Source organism: Carya illinoinensis, chromosome 7, assembly GCF_018687715.1.
Source record: "Carya illinoinensis cultivar Pawnee chromosome 7, C.illinoinensisPawnee_v1, whole genome shotgun sequence".
Taxonomy (NCBI): domain Eukaryota; kingdom Viridiplantae; phylum Streptophyta; class Magnoliopsida; order Fagales; family Juglandaceae; genus Carya; species Carya illinoinensis.
The window spans coordinates 7787590-7809872 of NC_056758.1; the positions used below are offsets into that span (position 1 = coordinate 7787590).

A 22283-nucleotide genomic window follows, 5' to 3' on the forward strand; every position below is an offset into this window, starting at 1 on the left:
GAGTTCCAAAGAACTCACTATATCATCTTAACTCATTATTATTCATAAAAAATTAAACTTAACTCAACATCCAAACGCAGCCAATAATATCTAATTGAGTTGGATTTATTAGGCCCATGGTCATGTACGTTATTTTTCTTTGTATGGAGCACTGTAGCTCTTTCTTTTACTCAGAGCTGGTTACAACGAGAAGCATAAAACTTTCCAGTGTAAAGGGAACCCCTCCTTATCCGGAATTAGAATACAAACTATCAATTTCTTCTCTCTCTTTCTGTTCAATTTTCTTCTTCTGGAGGCACTCACCCTCGAAGTGAGTAAAATTCCCCTTTCTCGTTCTGGGCTTGTAATAAGCTCTCTTCAAAACAAACTCAAGAACCATTCTCCGTCCCTTTTGATGATTCATATATAATTTATGCGAAATGCTTTTTGTACTTAAAGAAAATGTACACTTAAAACCACACACGTGATAGCTGACAAAAGAAGGAAATAAACGGCAAGTTTAAAAGAAACGGAAAAGTAAAGAATTAAAAAAAAAAAAATTAATACCAACATTACATTTAAAAAAAAAAAAAATTCTCAAGCATAGATACAATACCAAAATTGAAAAATTCCTATGCTTATACTTACTAAATACATCTCCCAATAAGAAAGATATAGAAAGGGGAGGAGAGTGGGAGGTTAGAACTTAGATGAGATCCAAGAGATCATCTGCGCCATAAAGATCTCAAAATTGAGAACATCACGCGTAGCAATGCCCTCCTTTAGAAAATAAAAGTAACAAATAAAAATTACACCAGTGACAACCTCTTTGCTTAATTGGGAAAAATTAGAAAACCACTTTCATCTTCCAATATAATGACATCAAGACCTGGATTGAGATATCTTCTGCTTGCTGTAATTCCCAAATCTTCTAGCGACCCCAGCATCAGATAATATGTCCCATACCTGAAAATTGTCAATGGCCACGGATTATCAGTTACACAACTTTCACAAAAATATGTTGGAGTGGATAAACCAACTTCATAACGAATTGCCAAGAATTTTTTTACACTCACTTCCAGTTTTCCCTTGGAACCTCCTATTGCCAGCAAAAAGGGGCTTTCCTCTGAGAAGAAAATGGTAAAGACAGCTCCCTAACAACACCCAGAACAAAGCATGAGAATCTATCTAGAGTAATAACGTTAAAAAAAAATAGTCTACCAGAGGCTTATTTACCTCAAGACATAAGATTTATGAAAATTAGGATTATCGCTTACCGCTTTAGGATTCTGGGATGCAACACAAGAAGGTTGATTGTTTGACAGATCCCAAAGCTTCACCTGCATGCAATGGAAAAGCACAAAACATTAACAATCTGCAGGGTTTAGAAAGTGTCCGTGTGAAATAATAAATTATCTCACAACAATAACAATTATAAAACTACCATTTTATCCTCAGATCCAGTTGCAAGAAGCTGCAGGAAAAGTTGCACAGAGGAAGTTAATAAAGTAAAAGATATGACTGTGAGGCAGAAAAAGAAAGTGTAGGTACATACATTAGGTGCTGAAGGATTATAAGAGACTGTGCAAACAGCTTTGTCGTGCGCATGGAGAGTAAAACTAGGAATTGACTCAGAAGCAGCATCAGACTTGGCAGCCCTGATATCAAAACCTTTGACAGTACCATCTTCAAGACTCACCTGAGAGGATCTTTGAATGATTATTTAAATGATCTTTTTATACAACCTCTCTAACCAAAACTAAGATCTGCCTAAAATTCTCTAGAAACAATAACAGTGTCCTCACACAAAGATGAATTTCCCTTCTTCAAAAGGGAAAAAGAAAAAAAAAATGAAATCACCAATGGGAAGGTGGTTACAGATAGGCTGAAGCACTCACCACAAATGAGTGCTCAGTGTGTGGATCCCATGCCAAGCTCTCTACATCAGCTGTGACCGACCATTTATAACCAGAATGTGCTGGTATTCTCCCATCCTTCTGCAATGCGAAAATATGAAATACACATCAGGTCATTTTATCATCAAAGCAACAAGAACTGGAAAAACAAAATAGTCCACGTCAAAGCTTGAGTCACTCGTTTCAAGCACGCAAGTCCTCCATTAGAGGCTATGTAGATGCATACATGTTCAATGGAAATAGCTATGGCTATAGTGTTAAAGATAATATAAAAAATAATTTCAAGCAAAAGCTTTATTACCATGACCACTGAACGATCAAAAGAGCCAGTAAGAATAACTTGTGCTGCATGATTATTCCATGCAACTGCTTGAACCTGCAAAGGATAGGAGGAAGAAGGTAAACATATAAACTCAGTAGACTCATCTGTGTGGAGATCATCAAGAATTTCGTTTGGTGGTATTGATGGTGTCTGATGTGGTTAAAAAAAGTCAAGCATGCCAGTTTAAACTAACACTTTAACATTGCAACAATGCAGAATACCACTCAATTATGGGCAAGTAGCTTGCGTTTGTTCATACAAGCAGATTCATAAATATACTAATTTGTTTACATTTAGCTTTTCCCTGACCATATTTTGAGTGCAAAAAATTGACAGACAGAGCTTTACATATATATATATATATTATTGGCACCAAATGTCCAAGTACAAAGTCCAGACTAATCCCAGAGTTGCACAGGCCCTTAGCAAAGACTTTCCTGTAAGTGCACCTCTAGTAATTCAAGAGGAAGTTCCCCAGTCCGATGGTCCCAAAAAATTATTTGTAGTGCAGAGGATTTGAATCTTAGACATGGAGGGAGCAATGAGCATACCACCAAGACCAAGGCCTTTACCACTTAAACAACCCCTAGGCGTTCAGACAGAGCTTTATATATTATAAACCAAATGGAATCTAAATCCTATAACCACTTGCAACTAAACACGCATATTAGACCCTGAATTCTGCATGGGTCAACCTGTGTTTTGCTGAATATGGATAAATATACATATTGATGTGCCACACTTTGGAATGAGAATGACAATGGGTGACCATGATGCACGAGAGCTTCTAGCATCTCGATGATAGTACCTCTTCCAGTCATCCCCAAGCTCTTTAGGTCCCAAATTAGAATGGTTTTATAATTATTTTGTCAATTATGTTTGATTTGTATTACAGGCGCCAGTTTGTATCTTACTAATTGCAGATTGATTTCATTTTTATGAATTAATTAGTCCTAGAACGGTAGCACTTAAAAAACTTTCCAACATTGCATTCAAACAAGATCTGTATGGAGTGAAGGTTGTCTAGTTTGAACTAGGTTACTAACCTGCGACCCTACTGATTTAGATCTTTAACCTAGCTACAATTAAGGAGAATTTGGCTTCAAGAACCCAAGATTGATTTTAATGGCATGGTCCTACATGATTTTCTGGTCTCTAATGTGCCTACCTAGTTAGGGCATTAGTCTTGTGTAACTGGCTTTGCCTTTCTTTGATCAATATATTTATTTATTCATCAAAAAAAAGAACCCAAGATTATCACACTTAAATTTATCAAATAATCCTCCAGTCTTTTTTTTTTTTTTCGGAAAAAAAAAGAGGACGGTACCCCAATTTCATTAATATACACTCACTTATGGTGGAGGAAAACAACACCTTGGGCATACATTATTGTCTAACCTCATCACCTCAATCCACTACATAGAGGAGCTTCTATGATAATACCCATGCTACTGCTATGTTGGATAACAACAAATGTCATCCCAATTACATCATGAGTAGAATATATACACAATTAAGTTATAATTCTCACCTTATCAGTATGATGCTCCATAGTAATATTACATTTTCCAGCAGCCACATCCCAAATCTTAACTCGTTTGTCACCACTTGCACTAGCTAGTATATTCCTGATTTTTGAGAAAAACAGAGAATTTATCCAATATACACACATATGCCCAATGAAGCAACTAAAGACCATACAGTAGTAGAGGGGTAACCTGTACTCCTTGTTCCAAGCAAGACCAAGCACTGGACCTTTGTGACTGTCTTTTTTGTACTTGATTGATGTCTAACAAAAAGCATGTAATATAGTTGGTAAGCAGAAGTTCAAAACTAAAATATATATATTTAGTAGGTATATATTTTTTTTTATTGGCAGCGGATGTCCAAGAACAAAGTCTTGACTAATCCCGGGGGTGCAAGTATATTTAGCAGGTATATTAAAATATATTATGTTGAGATGGAAAGCATACCTAGAAAACAAACCTTCATTTTCTTCTATCGGTAGAAAAAAAAATAAAAAAATGAAGGTTTGTTTTCTAGGTATGCTTTCTATAATGAGTTGATATAGCTTTTCTTTACTCTAATACTCGTCTCTTTATTAGATAAAACTGAACCAGTCTCATAAAATCGAACTTTAACATCTATTGGTGCATAAGAATATTTATCCAAAATTAGAGAGGCTTGTGAGACATGTTGGAGTCAATAGGTAGACACGCCCCGCCCCGCCCCGCCCCACCCCCACAACAAAAAAAAAAACCCCCCAACCCTTTTTTTTTAAAGTAGGTCGACATGCCCATTTTTACATCTGGATTCTCCCAAGGATTGAGATCTCTTGAATTGTTATGATAAAATTTTCAGTTTAAATTAGCTCTCGATAGAATATATGGGAGGAGATTATTTTTCCATTTTTATAACATGGAACCTCACTAAGGTAAGACCGTTTGAACCGTACCACCAGGGAGTAAACCCCGGATACACTACCCTACCTGTCATAACAGTGTATCAGGTAATCTAGAAGAACACCAAGTACAGAATCAAACTCGAGATGTCTGAGTCTACAGCTCATCTCAGGCCCTCTGTTTGACCACTAGGTTGCACGTTCACGGGTGCAATTTTTCAAATTTTTTTGCCTTTGAAACATTTCCATCTCTACAACATGGACAAAATTAAGGGTAGGAGTTGGGTGAGGTTTACAACGCATAATACCATGAATGCAATAAGCCTACAAGTATTAAGCAACATCAGAGGAAATATCATTTACATGGGAACACTATACTGGCATCATCTTGGAAAGAATTCAGTGACAAACCTTCTTTCCTTTCCCCTTCTTCTCAGCAATGCCACCTAATACTACACATGGTTGTACTTCATCAATCTAAAAACAAGGGAGAGAAAAAGACATTAGGTTTTGGAAGAACATCACAAAACCTTTAGTCTAATTAGATCAATATCAATAGTCCACATACAATGTCAAGGTCCCATATCTCAATAGAAGGTTCCATGGAGCCAACAGCTATAAAATTCCCTGGCAACAAAAGAAAGCTTTTAAATATAAAATAAATTAATAAATAACAAAACAAACCAACTTTAAATGCAAAATACTAGCAAAAACCACAATCCTTTATTATGTAAAAAATTCACTTCAACAAAATTGGTTATAACACAGGTTCAGTTTTCATATCAACAGCTACTCTAGAAGGATTGTTCTTATGTGGTGCTGAAAATTTAATGGCCATTCTGATTTTACCTCGGAGTGGAAAACTTGATTGGACTTAAACAGTTAAAATAGTTATAATTTCAATATAAGTATTGGGAAACATTTTTAAGAAAGTGCTGTCAAGACAGTTTTAATTGGATTCCAGTCAAAAACTGATTAAATAAAATTCTGGATTCAAATCTTCACTTTGAAGACAACCAAGTTCAGATAAAAAATTAATAATTACAAAAGAGACAAACATTGAAATTCACTTTGATTTCAAGTAATTAAACCATGAACATACTTGTTCTTATATTATTTCATGGGATTCAGATCTTAGTCTGACTGTATCTACCCAAGTCGAAATACCAATTCTAATCATTCATGACTATCCATCAGATTCAAATTCAAGCCATTTGATATGATGGAAGATCAAAATTAAATAAGATCTGAATCCTGACCAACCCTTTAACATCCATCTCTTCATTTTAACGGGAAAGAAGAAAAATTATGTGAAAAGAAGCGCATTTGCTATTGGATAAACTCCAAATTTAAACCAAAATCAGTATGTCCCACCTTTTTCTCCACCTTTAAGTGGACAATCAAGCCATGCAGTACAAAGTGGATCCGCTGAAATGATGATATCATGGTGAACATACATGTTTGCATCACCATCATCAGATTCTTCATATACCCAAACCTGTAAGCATATCAAGGGGATCACTTGCGAGTGCCTGAAGAAAGTTATTCTTTTTTTTCTTTGCTTTGGAGGGATGGGATTCCCATGGGTGGCTGGCACGCGCACATGGGTGTGTGTGTGTGTGTGTGTGTGTGTGTGTGTGAGAGAGAGAGAGAGAGAGAGAGAGAGAGAGAGAGAATTTTTTCCAGATATTACATTTTTTTGATAAGTAATGCGTCAGACAGGTATAACTGCAAAAAATTTCCAGATATTACATGCCTCGAGATGACTGACATCATCCTGGTTACTACGTGCACATACAATGACAGCATCCATTGGATTAATAGTCATGTCCTCGACCTCTTCAGAGTCCTCATCCTGGAAAGACCAGAAAAAAAGTGACGTTCTAGAATCAAAAGGGTAACAAGTAACAAAAGGAGATACCTGAAGGAATCAAACTTACATCCTTATCTTTTAGATATGGATCCATGTCATTACTTGGGTAGTAGAGGTCCCCTAGACCCGTGCTAAATAACTCAATGCCTGAGGTAAGCCATGAGAAAATGAAGTCCTTGTTATACATTCAACATAGCCTTTTGTTTTAGTTTTTGGGACCAATCACATATAATATGAAACTTGTTTCAAGGAACGAGCACAAAAATAATGTCATTGGCAAAATCAGGTACCAATGAATTGGTGCAAATGCCCCAATTTCATTCATGTAAATAACCTTCAAGGCCAATGCTGATCTAAATTTTGATAATCTAGTCTGACATCACCAACATAAAGCAAACTCCAACCCCTCCCTCTCTTTTCTCCCTCTTTCCTCTTTAAGACAAGGTAAAAATAAAATTTGTAAGGAAAAGACAGACAGAAAAAAGAAAGGAATAGAACTAAAGCAGGAAGGATACCATCATCCTCCTCATCATAATTTTCCATGTCAAGTTCCCTCAAACTGTTGGTTACATCATCAAAACCGGTCCCTGAATTTGTGTTATTGGAAGTTCTTCCAAGTGCATCCGCCACCTCCAATGCATGGGCAGCTTCATCAGCTTCCTTGGCAGCATCAACATTCATATCTTCATCATCTTCTTCGCTGTCACCATCTCCACTACATTACCAAAGAGCCTCATCAGTATACAAAGCCCGGAATTTGACTAACACTTTTTTTATATAGGTAGAATTTGACTAACACATAGAACAAGATCGAGATCAACCTTTTCTTTTCTCTAGGAAATAAAAATATTTCTTCAAATATATCCAAATTTCAAGAACAGTTTGATAATCTATATTAATTTTTCTTTCTGGATTAAATTCTGCCAAAATGCATCAGCATCAGCATCATCATTTAAAAATACAAAATCAATGACAACATACAATAAATTTTCTGAAAATTTGAAATTGAAGGTCTCTAAAATATGGGAAAAAAATAAATCAGAAAGCATGCCATTTCCTAACCATATTATTTCTCCAATCCAATGTTTGTAAAAGCGTGCTTAAGCACAAAGCGCCAAAGCCACAAAGCAGCACTTTTTGACGGTTTTGTGGGAGCTTGAAGTGCAGAAAAGCACACTTTTGTAATTGTTTTTACAAAAATACAAATATCATTCTAAGTATTTAGTTGATACAGAAGATCTGATAAATTGAGCTTATAGGCTAAATATATTACCATCCTGTTTTTAAATTTTTTTTTAATTTATTTTATGAACATCTTTTTATTACGCATAATTTTTTTTTTTTTTGATAAACAAAATTTAATTGATCATAAGAATAAGCAAGAGCCGCCCAAGTATGCGGGACATGTACAAGAGCATTGCCTATGCGTGTTAGTTTAGTCGTACAAGAAAATCATGAAAGCTTATGCCATTAAATTAATTACAATCAACCAATAGATCAAAGTATTGAAAATTAAATTTCTAAGCTCATCGATTGACCGGTCTCGATCTTTGAAGCTTCTTTCGCTCCTCTCCCTCCAAATATACTACCATAGGCCATCGGGACCATCTTCCATATTGCTGCAATTTAAGAATTGCCCTGAAGGCCTATCCAAGAAACTAGGAGATCGATCACCTCTCTCATCATCAACAAAAATAATCCCACTCGAGCAAAGAATTCATTCCACAAGGTCATAACAATCTCACAATGAAGTAGTAGATTATCAACGAACTCTCCAATCTTTTTGCACATACAACACGAATCCATGAAAATGTTTTGGTGTTTCCTTAAGTTGTCTAGTGTGAAGACTTCTCCAAGAAAGCCATCCATACGAAGAAGATATCCTTTAGAAGTGCCTTTTTCTTCCAAATACTCCCAAATACTCTTCCATGGGAATGGACTTGCCTTATGCATATTCATGGCTTGGTAGAATGAGTGGATAGTGCACTTCCCTTTCTTAGAGGGGCGGCACCAAGAAATCTAATCTTCAACTCTCCCCCTATATGTCTACAGTACACTAGTTCATAGAACTTGGAAAAAGCATCAAATTCCCAATTTTGGGCATATCTAAAGAAAGTAACATTCCATTGGGGAGTACCATTGAATAGAACTAAGAGGTCCTCAATCGAGGCTTCTTTCATTCTTGCTATACAATATAATTCTGGATAAGCTTCCTTAAGTGCCCTATCAATCTAATTTTAGATCCATCACCCACCTCAAAGCAGTTATTCCCAAATTATGTATCTTATCCTCTTTTTTTGTGCTTCCAAAGCCCCACCCAATGTAGCCCACTCATCTTATTTGAACACCATCCTCCCCATGCTTCGATTCTATGACTTATTCTCCACAAGGTTCTAGGTGGTATCTCCATAGCCATTTTACCCCAAGAAGCCTTGTTAAAAGTCTACAAATTCCACATACCAAATCCTCTTTCTGATATTGAGAAGCATATAGTGGCCCGTTTTACCAAGTGAAATTTATACTAGTCATTCATCCCCCATCCTATTGAAGTTTCTCCATGCAATGAGGCACCCTGATGGGGAGCATAAATAGTGAGAAGTGGGTCGGCAAGTTGGATAGGATACTTTTAATTAAAGTGAACCAAACACCTTTGAGTAAATACATCATCTTCCAAATAGCCATTTCCAATCCATTTTTTCTAGCACATCATACCAAATTAATTTCAGATTGAACGGAACACCCAAAGGGAAGCCAAGATATTTCATAGGCAAGTGAGATATCTTGCATCCCAAAGTGGAAGACATACTCTCCACGTTAGGAACATCCCCAACTGGAACTACAACTGATTTGGCCAAGTTCATGTTCAAACTAGAAGTCACTTCAAAGCATAGAAGAAGAGCCCTCAAAGTTCAAATGTGATCATGGCTAGCCCCATAAAAGATTAGGGTGTCATCGACTCATCGGCAAATAAGAGATGAGATATGTTGAGCAAATCAATATTTGCCTCACCCACTAAGAATCCGGATATGAAACCACCCTCCACAATACCTTAGATCATCTTGCTAAAAGCTTCCATTACGTAAAATAAATAGTAGTGGAGATAGAGGATCACCTTGTCTCAAGCTGCAGGAGCTTTTAAAGAAGCTCATCTGTGTGTCATTCACCAAGATAGAAAAGCAAGCAATACAAATACAATGTTGGATCCATGAGCACTATTTCATACCAAAACCACATCTCTCGAGCATGTAAAGCAAGAATCTCCAATTTACTTAGTCACAGGACATTTTCATATCTAGATTGCACAAAAGCCATAGCTATCCCAACTTGAGTCTACTATCCAAGCATTCATAGGCAATAAGCACTAAGTCAAGGATTTGCCTACATCTGACAAAGGCGTTTTGAGGCTTTGATACTAACTTCACCACCACCATCCTCAATCTATTTGCCCACATGTTCGAGATGATCTTGTACATCCTGCTCACCAAGCTAGTTGGACAATCTTTTACCTCTACCACATATGGCTTTTTTTTTTTTTTTTTTTAATGAGAGCAATAAAGGTTGCATTGAGGCTTTTTTCAAATCTTCCATTTTTAGGAAATTCATGAAAGACCCCCATTATATCGTCTTTGATCATTTCCCAACAAGTTTGAAAGAAAGACAGAGAATAGGCATCTAGACTTGGAGCTTTGTCACCTGCCAGACCTTTTAACGCTTTCTAGATTTCCATTGCAACTAAAATAGAACTTATATCGACTGATTTGAATTATGCTGTACATGCTTATATATGCTTGTGACATAAGACCTCTCCTAATAGAAATGCTCCTCTAATCTATTTAAAATCTAATTAAGACACTTCTACTCAGAAACCAATATAAAACTGGTGTTGCACTGAAACCTATTCTCCTATTCGGTTAAACAATTCATAAATAAAGGAATTCGATAAAAAACCAAACCAAACTCACTGATTTGACTGCAATACAACTACTTTGCTACTGTAAAACAATTATCACCACCTAGACTAGTACTTCTTGTTTTTTGTTACATAAATGATGATTCAAAATGGCTTGAGGCACAGGGAGCAAATTACCTTTGCCTTTATGGATACCTGGAAAATCAACTTGAGGTATAGCAGTAGCACCTAGGGCTGAAAACCAAAGGTATCAATGTGGTTTTGGTCCAAAACCGAAAACGCACCGATAAGGAGAAAATGTACAAATCTCAACTGAAACCTGCCAATAAGGAGAAAGAGAATTGGCTGGAATCTGATGGTCTCTACCGATTGGTTCGGCGGTTTTTTCCATCACCACCGATTCACCATATACCAACAAATCCACAAAATAAAGTTACAAAACCATTAATTCAACACAATAAACCACTTGAAGTCCCAGGTTTTTCCATGAGCAATGAGATAAGAAAGCTTAGCTAGATGAGTGACGGAGGAGAGGGAAAGGGAGGGAGGAGAGGTTAACGCCTAGTGGAGGAGAGCTATGCTCTATGAGAGAGATGGCGACATGGATGCCATTGGTTGTAGGAGGGAGAGGCTGCACGGCGTGAGAGAGGAGAGGCTCATAGCAATGATGACTATGCCTGAGAGGTGAGAGAGAGTCTAAGAACCCTAAAGCCAAACAGCGAGGGAGAAGAAGGAGAGGGGGGGGGGGGGGGGGGGGGGGGAGCGAGGGTATTAAACCATAAAGCCAAACGACTTTGTTTGGTGTATTTAAACAAACGGCATCGTTTCATTTTAATTTTTTTTGTAAACGGTAGTTGTAAAACGACACCATTTCACTTAAGTGAAATGACGTTGTTTTACATAAGAGATATATATAATATATATAATCGGCCAGTTCGGTGGTTTATATTTGGTTCAAACCGGGATTGAACCGGCCGGGGTCGATTTCATTATATTTTTGTGACCGGCCGACTGGTTCGACCGGCCGACTGGTTCCAGACTCCGGCGGCCGGTCCTGCCGGTTTCTACACAGCCCTAGTAGAACCCAACTTTTTCTTAAGCACCAAACCATGGAAAACAGGATGAGTTTTACTTCCAGCTGGTAAAAGTTGGAAGTAACTAGCTGGAAGATCAAAAGCGATCAACGGAAGAGCTTTGGATATTGTTTTTTCAATACTATACTTCATTGGTCAATTGTAATTGATTTCAATTATCAATAGAATGAGTTTTCATGAATTTCTTGTCATTGAACTAGCACGCTCAAGCAATGCTTTTGTATGTGTCTCATATACTTGGGCTTATACCTATTCTCGTGATAAATAAAATTTTGTTTACCGATCAAAAAAGAAAAAAAAAATTTACTTCCAGCTGGTAACTCCAATTAGTAGGCTACCAATTTTTTGAAGAACTTTTTAAGGCTCTAAAAGTTTAGGGGACAACTTAAGATTCTTCTTTAAGCCTAACGATTTATGATGATAAGGCTATAGACAGGAAACACCCATCACTTTTTGAAACCCCCATTACTAGTGTCCCTTATCAAAATATTTCTTCATCCTATTTTGGGATTGCCGCAAATGATCATGAATGCCATTGAGCAACCAATTCCTTTCTATTAATGATTAAGTACCCACAACAAATGGTAAGAGAGTAGGGAAGTAAACCCCATACAACTTCAAATGGGGATTTTGTGGTTGAAGAATAAATACTTGTATGGTACCAATATTCAGCCCCAAGGCAGCCATTGTACCCATTCTCACAGTTTAATACTTGTAAATCACCAAATACACAGCTCAATCATCTTGTTGAGTCGTTGAGTATTTCAGTTTGCCCATCAGTTTGGGGACGACAAGAAATTAAACTAGTCCCTTGAAGCCAAAAATTTTCCATCCAAAAAGCACTTGTAAATGTATGATCATGATCACACACGATAGATTTCATCTGATGTATCTTGAAAATCTCTGCAAAAAGTATTTGAGTCGCACTCAATGACGTAAATGGATATGATAAGTGCATAAAATTGTCATGCTTTTGGAAACAGATCTACAACAACAAACCTGGCCATCTTCCCTCTCTCGATGGTTGTAGCACTGTAATGAAATCCAGAGAGTTGTCTCTCCATGGTTGTAAAGGAATGGGCAATGGCCTCAGCAATCACACCAACTTCACTATACCTCTGAGAAACCTCGCAATTTGTTATAAACTCCTTCACTTGTCCAATCACTCCCATCCAGTAAAATTTCAAACGAATTTATTGAATGGTTTTATGAAATCCTTCATGCGTACTTGGTGAGATTCATTAAACATAGGAGTAATAAAGGGTGTCTCCTTAAAGTAAATTTTTCTTTTAAAAATAACACTATCCCAAGATTTCCAAGGACCAAGTGCTTCTCCCTCAAACAAACACATCAGCTGCTGCAAAGAAGGCTTTTCCCAAACTTTGTCTTTGATCACATCCAGCCTAAAGGCACTCGTTGCAAGATTGCTACTAATTCATCCACATGATTTTTTACGACAATGCATCAGCTACTTTGTTTAGCACCCCCTTCGATTCTCGTGTGTGTAACGAAAATCAAGTAGAATTATTTCATTGGCAAGGTTTATTTGCTGCTGATGCTATTTGAGTGAGGCAAAGAGGATTTTCTTCATTTTCCTTAAGGATTGTCTTAGGTAGGTGGCAATAACGTTATTGCAATAGAATCAGTTTGTTTTGGAGTTTGGGTTTTTTTATGACAAGGAATCTCGGAGACTATGCCAACGTGACATGTCTTTAACCCATGTAACATACCTGAGTACCCCCATCACAAAAACCAAGTAAATCATTGGCTTTTCACCAATGAACATGGCCCTTAGAATATGTTTGTACCCAAGAGTTCGTAGCTTAGAGATGGAAGGAGCATACCACCAAAACCAAGGCCCTTACCACTAGGACTAGAAGTGTTTGGGAGGTTGGGTTTTCACTGGGATTTTTTACATTATTATATGAACTATTTAGCCGAATGGGAGAATAAGTTGTTGTGCAACACTAGTTTGAAATCAATCAATAAAAGCTCTCTTTTGATTACTACTTGTGCAAGGCAGTGAGCAGGTCCACGCTAGCTCCAAAAAATGCACACATTTCCTTCTTTCTTGCTGATTTGATTGTATTATACAACACAGGGCTCCGATTAAAAACCCAAATTAATTATTAAAAAAAAAAAAAAAAAAAAAAAACTAAAAACCCAAATTCCAAAACAGGTTGACTCTACTGCAATGCAACTTCTACATTACTACAAAACAATTTTTTTTTTTTTTTTGATAAGTACATTACTACAAAACAATGATCGCCACCTAGCCGTGTTTTCTACCTTAGCTATTGTCTAAAAAGATAAACTTGATCAATTAACATAAAATGTTATGCTACTTCGTGCCTTCTCCCTATTCCATCTACCCATACAACGAACTAAAACAAACGAATGTGTAATTTCACAAAGCGAAAATGTAGCCGTTGAACTTCAATTCACGCAAGGCTTGGAAGTAAAACCAAGGATTAAAATGGAGCAAAATCCAGTTCGTCGCCATTAAAATAACTGACCTTGGTTCCAAAGCGCCGGACTTAATCATCTCTTCGATTTCTTCTTTGGAAGGAGGATCGACCACGCTGGGCACAGGATTCGCGGCTCCCCTGGGTAACCAAGCAATGGAAGATATCATTGCTGTCCTATTCGATATACGATTATATTGCTATGTCAATATGCGACGAGAAAGTTAAGAGGTAGAGCTAATGGCAGCCAAAGGCGGTGCTGTCGTCCGCTGCTTCTCTTCACATTCGGTGGGAAACGGTTTTTGTGAATGGGGTTTTAGGGGAACACTGATTTGTTTGGTAGCGCGTTTCTTGTAATCGGGGACACGGGCTAAGGGTATTCGAGCACCGGTTAGGTTATTATCCTACTCCTATTTCAATTTAGCCAAGATTTCCCTGGTGGCAATATGTTATACGATCTGTTAACTCAATACGAATATGACATGATAATAACGGGTTAGGGTTTAGTTTTAACAGGTTCAGGTCAAAACGGGTTAACCCGTTAAGACATGATTGCTGAACGGGTTGATAATGGGTCAACCCGTTATGACACATTAAAAAAGTTAAAGTTATAATTATACCCTTATACCTAAAAGTAAAATTGTTAGAATTTCAATTTTGATATTTTTATTATTTAGATTATAATTTTAGACTTGTACTTAGTTTTATAATTTTTATAAATATTGTAATTTTAACATTTATATAAAATTATGTTAAATTTAATCAGGTCAAACGGGTTAATTTCAGGCATATTTAACCAATTTACATAAACAATTTGAAATGAATTACATTGTATCGTGTTAACCTATTTCGTAATATTCACTAATGGTTCAAAAAGAGTTGACACGACTCGACCCGTTATGTTAATGGATCGTGTTAGGATTTGAGATTTTAACACGATAAATTTAATGGATCGAGTTACGGTTAACTTATATAATATAATATACATGTTTTGACACGACATAACTATGACCTGTTAACACGATTTAACACTCTTAATTTCCCTTCGTTCGTGGATAATAATTTTTTTTAAAAATAAAAAATTAATGTCGTGTGCCATATTTTCTCATGAAAAAATATAGTTACAAGTATAATTATACACTAATCTGTGCACCAATGTGATGTGATTAGTCAAAAAGTAAATTTTATTGAAAATAGTGTTAATTTAAATTTTAAATATGAATAAATCAGTATTGATACACAAATTAGTGCACGACTGTACTTATATATAGTAAAACCCTTTTCTCATTATTATCTCGCAGTGTCAACTTTTAGATGTTAATAAAGTTTTATCGTTTTTTTTTTTTTCAAAAAAATACATTTTATTTATATTTTTCTTGGCATTCATTCCATTTTACTTTTAAATATTGGTTGATCATTGCCTCTCTTTTTTCACCCCCATGGTAAGGAGTACTAACCTTGAATTGGCAGTTCACCATCATCTGCGATGTGTCTTCTAATAAGAAATGATATAAATATCGTGTATTTTTTTATAAAAAGAAAAAGTAAAGATAACATCTATAAAAAAATTAATTTTTTAATAATAAATTCTATTATTTTTATAAAAAAAAAAAAAAAGTACGTGTCATTTATAATTCAAAACTATATTTATCATTATTCCATACCAATATCTTTTTAAACTATAAATCCAGCATCTCACACCTTGCAAAACGTCACTCCTTCCGGTGGCGGACCCATGTTGGACTTGAGGCACCCCCTTAAAAAAAACTTTTTTAAAACACAAAATACCTTCTAGATTTTATATATAATTTAATAAGAATAATGTTATACACACTTATGAAGTGTGCAAGCGTCGTGCAATCGTTTTAAAAAAAAAAATAAAGTTTATTATTAAAAAATTAATTTTTTTAAGTAGGTCTCATATTTATTCACTTTTTTTGAAGTGATTGCACGATATTTGTATAGTCACGACTGCAAATATCATTTCTCATTTTATAAATACAAAAAATGTCCTCCCAAAAAAATTATAATATTCATATGCTCTCTAAAATTTTCTAAAATTTCAATATACCTATAAATGTATCTCCCCAATTTTTTTTGTTTATATTCCCAAAATTTTGTTTACTTTCTATATATTATTTCATTTTAACGATATGGCCTCTCTAAAATTAAAATTAAAACTCAATTCAGAAGAAATAATAATATTATTAATATAGATCTCAAAGTTTCTTATTATACAATATTGGGCTTCTTAATTATATAGAATTCAAACTAAAAATACAAGAAAAATTATTAAACATCGATTATCTATATGAAAAATAGTTAAGAGATTTTATTCTCTAAACTTCATTGAGCTAGAAAATAATTTATTTAAACTCTCAATTATAGTATTATATGTTTAATGTGATATGAAAATATCTAGATTTTACATAAATTTTGATAAAGTAGCTTTCATACTAAAATAAAAGGGGGCATTCTAAAAGATTACTTGATAATTTATATGAAGAAAATAAATTCTAATTATTTCATTACAAAAAAAAATAATGAATGAATATTATTCCATAAAATATTATCATCAGAATTTGAAATATATATTAAGTTGTGTTTTTAAAATTTTATTTCAAAGTGTTAGCAAATTACCGAAATATAATTTTATATGCAATTATGCTTTTATAATTTTTCAATCTTTTTTTTTTTTTAAATTTACCCAAGAGAAATAATGTTGGTCATCTTAGGATGTTCAAGCCCTGCCAACTCCTTTTGAAAAAAGTAGGTAATTAATTTAATAAATAGGATTCACATGAAAAAATTATATTTTAATAGTGAACTTCATTATTTTTTAAATGAAGTGTATAGAACTTGCACACATTACAATTGTATCTAGATTACTCTTTAGTACAGCTACCTCAAATGCATGAAAGGCTACCTCAAATGCTAATCAAATTCAATACAACTTTAGTACAGCTTGTTGCAACCATTAGAAGTAACATGATCATCATATTTCTATGCATGGACAGCCAAATATGATCCAAACGAGCCTTGATTAATTAGTAGGTGAAGCTAAATTAAAGTAGCTAGCTTTAATCGTGGTTAAAAATACTTAAGCTCGGGATTAATTTGATAACATTATTCTAGAGGCCGGAGACTCTCTCGACATTATCATCTTCATCCAAAACAACTTTATTACCAAGAATATCTCTATCTCTCTAAACAAAAGTTCCTCATAATCTATATATGACCCACTTGAGAACCTTAGCTTTTGTTTTCATTTCTTATTAAAAATAAAAATAAAAAACAAAACAGAAAAAGAGGCTTCTTGCGGCTTTCAGGTGTAGTATATTCTCAAGAGAAATAAATCTTATAAAAAAAAAAATTACAAATTAACGTAACATCTAAATGTAATATGTTAAATCTATTATAAAATAAAATAATTTTATAATCTAACACATTAAGAAGATGGCAAACTTTCCTTTATAAAATCTCTCTATAAACATGACACTTTAATACTTTTTAAAATTTTTTTAAAATTATAGAAGAAATCAATTTTTATGGCGGCATATATAAGACTAAAATTTAAGCTCCATTATTTATTTTTCAATTTTTTCATTTATTTTTTATAAATAAAAGATTCTATTTATAAATTGGTGTTGATAACATATTTAATAAAATATTTGTATCACCTAATTTTATTTAAAAGAAGAATTTTAAAATTTAAAACTTTTAAAGTAATTTTTATGATGAAAGAGAATAGAATAACTTTTTATAAATTAAAGCGGACAAGAATAAAAGATATAAAGAAAATAAAAGAAAATGGACAATGCTATACTGAATATTAAATGGGGAATGAAAATGATTTATTTTTTATTTTTTTATTTTTAAATATTTTTTAAACATCCTTAATCTTTAAAAAAATATAAATTCAATAATAGTACTCACTTCTTTAAAAATTAATATATATATATATATATATATATATATATTTATATGAATAGATACATTTGATAGGCATATTTGAGAAACATATTATCATTTTTCAAATAAAATTGTATATATGGGATCTTATAAGATCTATGATCTATCCACGGGACCACCACTTTGCCATATAATATTAATGGCATGTTTGAGGTTGCGAGATGAATCTTAAAAGTGTTTAAATAGATTTAAAAGCTTTTAAATAAAAAATTAAGTCATTTAGATGTTATATATTAAAGTATTTTTAATATCAAATAAGTTAAAATATATGTTCGAAGAAATGCATCATTTCGATGATTTTTCTTAATTAAATGTACTTGTTTTTCCAAATAATGTGAAAGGTAATTTAAAAAAAAAAATTAATTGACAAAAATACTCATATAATTTTAAGATAATTACAACTTTCAAATTTTTAAGGATAGGATCATAATTTATAAAAATTTAAATAATTGTTATTTTTACCTAAGAAATTACTTTTTTAATTTATTTCCAAACAAATGTAATATGTTTAAAAGTATTTTAAATATATAGTTACCAAACAATAAATAAATTTTTAATAATAAAATTTATTATTTAAATTATAAACTATAAGTCAGTTATATTTTTTTAAAGAGTAATTCTATATACAGTCATAGAATGTAAAAATACTGTACAATTATTTTAAAAAAAAGTAGAGTCTACAATTAAAAAATTAATTTTTTTTTCATATACATTCTATATTAATTTATTTTTTTAAAAAATACTGTATAGTATTTAGACAATTATGATTATAAATATCATTTCCTATCTTAAAATATAACTTCGGATCTATGGACGCGGCGACGTGTCACCACCGATTCCTGCCTCAAGTCAACACAATCAGACATTTGTCTGCTTTCTGAAATCGCCACGTAGCCATCATGAATAGTAACGTGGCAGGGGCACAACAGCTTGTGCCACGTCTTCAACGTCGCCTAGTTTCCACGCTTGTGCCCGCCTATATAAACTATAATCCATCTTTGAATCCCATCATCAATATCCATTAACCTACTTTCAGGCCTACTCGCTTTTGATCTTCTTGTTGCTTATTTCCTTGATAATGGCACACTTCCAAAGCCCATACGGTGCATCCCAAACTGACGAGTACGGAAACGTTCTCAGTACCGATGAATACGGAAACGTAATCCGTAGAGATGCGTACGGCAACGTGATTCGCACAGACGAATATGGCAACGTGATACGCACAGATGAATACGGCACCGTGATTCGAACCGATGAATATGGCAACCCGATACGCCACAGTGGCACCACTGCAGGCACTTACGGAGCGTGTGGGTTCGATACCACCACTCCCCAAGGTATGCATCATGATGTTACGGCGGCTGGCCATGGCGGGGACAGTACTGGCAAGCTTCATCTCTCTGGAAGCTCTAGCTCCGTAAGTCCTCCTTTTAACTTCGTTTTTTCAGAATCTTTGTTGGTTAATCGTCTTTGTTGTTGTAATCTTTTCTTTATATGTCGACGAAATGTGTATATAATATAGTCTGAGGACGACGGGCAAGGCGGGAGAAGGAAAAAGGGACTGAAGGAGAAGATAAAGGAGAAGATACCAGGTATTGGGCACAAGGATCACAGAAGTGCGACATCTGCAACAACAACACCGGGTTATACAGAGACGCACGCTCAACACCCTCACGAGAAGAAGGGGGTGCTGGAAAAGATCAAAGAGAAGCTTCCAGGCGGCCACCATACTTCTGAGCACCAGTACTAGATCTTGTGTACGTGTGTATATCATGTAGTTGTGTGCGAGAGCTATATGTAAAATTATTATTATTATTTTTGAAGAAAACTATATGTAAAATTATTAATGCTTGTTTGTAGCTTACATGACGGTGTTGTAGGGTTTAGGAAGCTGGTGGATGTATTATATAAGCGTATGCGGTTCGATCTTGTATTTTATTATGTGCTTTTTGTTGGGTACGTACTAAATAGTGTCATATTGTTGAAGTTTCTGGTTAATTAATTAAATTAATTAATATATCATGTTCATAGTTTTCATTTTTATTTTACCTTTTAGAGTGGTTGATCAGGTTCGTATGAACACTACGGTGTAACCTTAATTTATCTCAAGATTTTAATAGGGTCGACTTCTAATTCACACCCATCGTGAAATGCATGCAGCTATTGATAGACAGAAAAATCATGGTATAAACTTTCGTGTGCTAGATAAAGCTTTAAGTTGTTTGGGGGCCGGAGATCATATTCACTATGGTAGGAAAACTTCAAGGGGGAAAGAGAGTTTAGGATTTCTTGATTTACTACATGATGATTTTATTGAAAAATCTGAAAAGTGAAATTCGATATTATAAGTGAAAGTCGACGCTGTTGATATGAAAGTGAAAGTGGAGAGAAAGCCGGCTCTAAGCAGGATCCAAAGATGTTCAAATCTAGTTTCAATTAGAACTGAGCAAAAATCCGAAAATCCGACTCCGACTCCGCTCCCGCTCCGACAAGTCGGAGTCGGAGTCGGAGGATTTTTTCGGTGGAAAGTTGGAGTCGGAGTCGGAGGCCAGGCAAATCCGACTCCGACTCCGACTCCGACTCCGACTCTGACTCCGCATCCGACTCCGCTCCGCTAATGTACATAGTTTATAAATAATAAATGTGTTTTTCTATATATTAATCATATAAATATAAATATAATAACATGTAATATTAATGTATAAATACTAAAATACTTAATAACATGTAACATTATAATACTAATGTATAATATAACATATAACACTAATATATAAGTAATAAATTTATAATAGCATTTAATACTAATGTATAAAAATTAAAATTGATTATATAGATTTTATATAACTATATCTTATATATTAACATCATTAGTTAAATTCAATAATATACTAGTAATTCGCACTAGTTATTAGTTATAAACTTATAGTAAATAAATTAATAAATATTACTAATTTACTATATACTAATAGACTAATAGTATTAGACTATTAGTATATAGTAAATTACTAATATATTAATATCTTTAAGTTATTATCTATTAGTACTAGTGTAACTAGTGTTATTACATATTATTAGTTACTAGTTATTACATCTAGTTATTATTAGTTTAGATTATAGTAAATAAGTTAATAAATATTACTAATTTACTATTATACTATATACTAATATACTATTAGTTATATATATATATTAAATTAATATCATTAAGTTATTATCTATTAGTACTAGTGTAACTAGTGTTATTACATATTATTAGTTACTAGTTAGTAGTTATTACATCTAGACTATCTAGTTATTAGACTATAGTAAATAAGTTAATAAATATTACTAATTTACTATATATTAATAGACTAATAGTATTAGTATTAGTATATTACTAATATATAATATATATAATAGTATACTATTAGTTAATATATATTAAATTAATATCACAATATAATTACATAATTATTAAATATATTCCCTTGGATATAACAACAATAAAAAAAATTTGTCAAATTTCTAATATATAACTCTCTAAGTTAGTAATAATTAATAAAGTAATAATTAACTAGTGATTTTTTTAGTGAGTTAATTAAATAATACACATTAAATTGTTACTTAATTTTATTTTTACTAACTTAAAATATATTTTTACTCACTTATTATTTATTAATTTATTTTTATTGTTTAGAAGTAGAATTTAGAAGTAGAAAGTGCTAAACGGCGCCGTTATTGGAAACTGGGTTGCGTGAAACGGCGCCGTTTCACGCAACCCTTTATTTTTTTTCAAATTTCTGTCACTGAAACGGCACCGTTTTGGGTGAAAATAGCCCCAAATGGCGCCGTTTCAGTGTTTTCTATTAGGTCTTTTTGGCCCCCCCCCCCGATTCCCTCCCCTTCGAGTCCCCCTGCGCCCGTGCGCCGAATCCCTCTCTGCGACGTCTGCGTCTCTCACCTCTCATCTCAGATTCTCTCCCCCCCGATTCCCTCCCCTCCCCGGCTCTCCCTGCGCCGGAATCCCGATCTCTCTCACCTCTCATCTCAAAACCTTATTATTAGGTTTCCCGGCCCCCCCCCTTCCCCCCCCCCCCCCCCCCCGATTCCCTCCCCTCCCCCTGCGCGGCTGCGCCGAATCACTCTCTCTCACTCTTTGATTTCTCTTTTCTGTTATGGATTTGGTTTTGGTTTTGATTTGTTTTTTTGTTTTTTGGTTTTGATTCCCTCCCCTCCCCCTACGTCGAATCCGTCCTTTGGGTTTGTGTTTTGAAGATTTCGACTCCGTCCCGACTCCGCTCCGACAAGTCGGAGCCGGAGCCGGAGCGGAGCATATACCCTTCGGAGCCGGAGTCGGAGGTTGGACTTG

General features: G+C 34.3%; 2 protein-coding genes across 3 annotated transcripts; one reads left to right on the forward strand and one right to left on the reverse strand.

The window, feature by feature from the left end:
• Window positions 1-570: 570 nt before the first annotated feature.
• LOC122317472 (periodic tryptophan protein 1 homolog) lies at window positions 571-14288 on the reverse strand. 2 transcript variants are annotated; one of them, XM_043134582.1, is made up of 16 exons: window positions 14012-14288; window positions 7007-7206; window positions 6559-6638; window positions 6375-6473; window positions 5993-6116; window positions 5187-5245; window positions 5030-5095; window positions 3936-4006; window positions 3749-3845; window positions 2197-2271; window positions 1878-1976; window positions 1535-1678; window positions 1424-1453; window positions 1257-1319; window positions 1056-1133; window positions 571-945 (listed from the first exon to the last, which is right to left on the reverse strand). In XM_043134582.1, exons 1-16 carry the CDS (start codon window positions 14128-14130, stop codon window positions 862-864), a joined length of 1488 nt encoding a protein of 495 aa, XP_042990516.1. In that variant the 5' UTR covers window positions 14131-14288; the 3' UTR covers window positions 571-861. The 2 variants fall into 2 exon arrangements, with proteins under 2 accessions (XP_042990516.1, XP_042990517.1); XM_043134583.1 differs by lacking the exon at window positions 14012-14288 and adding an exon at window positions 12495-12574.
• Window positions 14289-18943: 4655 nt separating this feature from the next.
• On the forward strand, window positions 18944-19949 carry LOC122315314 (dehydrin Xero 1-like). Its single transcript, XM_043131168.1, has 2 exons — window positions 18944-19349; window positions 19455-19949. The coding sequence occupies exons 1-2, from the start codon at window positions 19011-19013 to the stop codon at window positions 19680-19682; spliced, it is 567 nt and encodes a 188-aa protein (XP_042987102.1). The 5' UTR covers window positions 18944-19010; the 3' UTR covers window positions 19683-19949.
• The last annotated feature ends 2334 nt before the right edge of the window (window positions 19950-22283 follow it).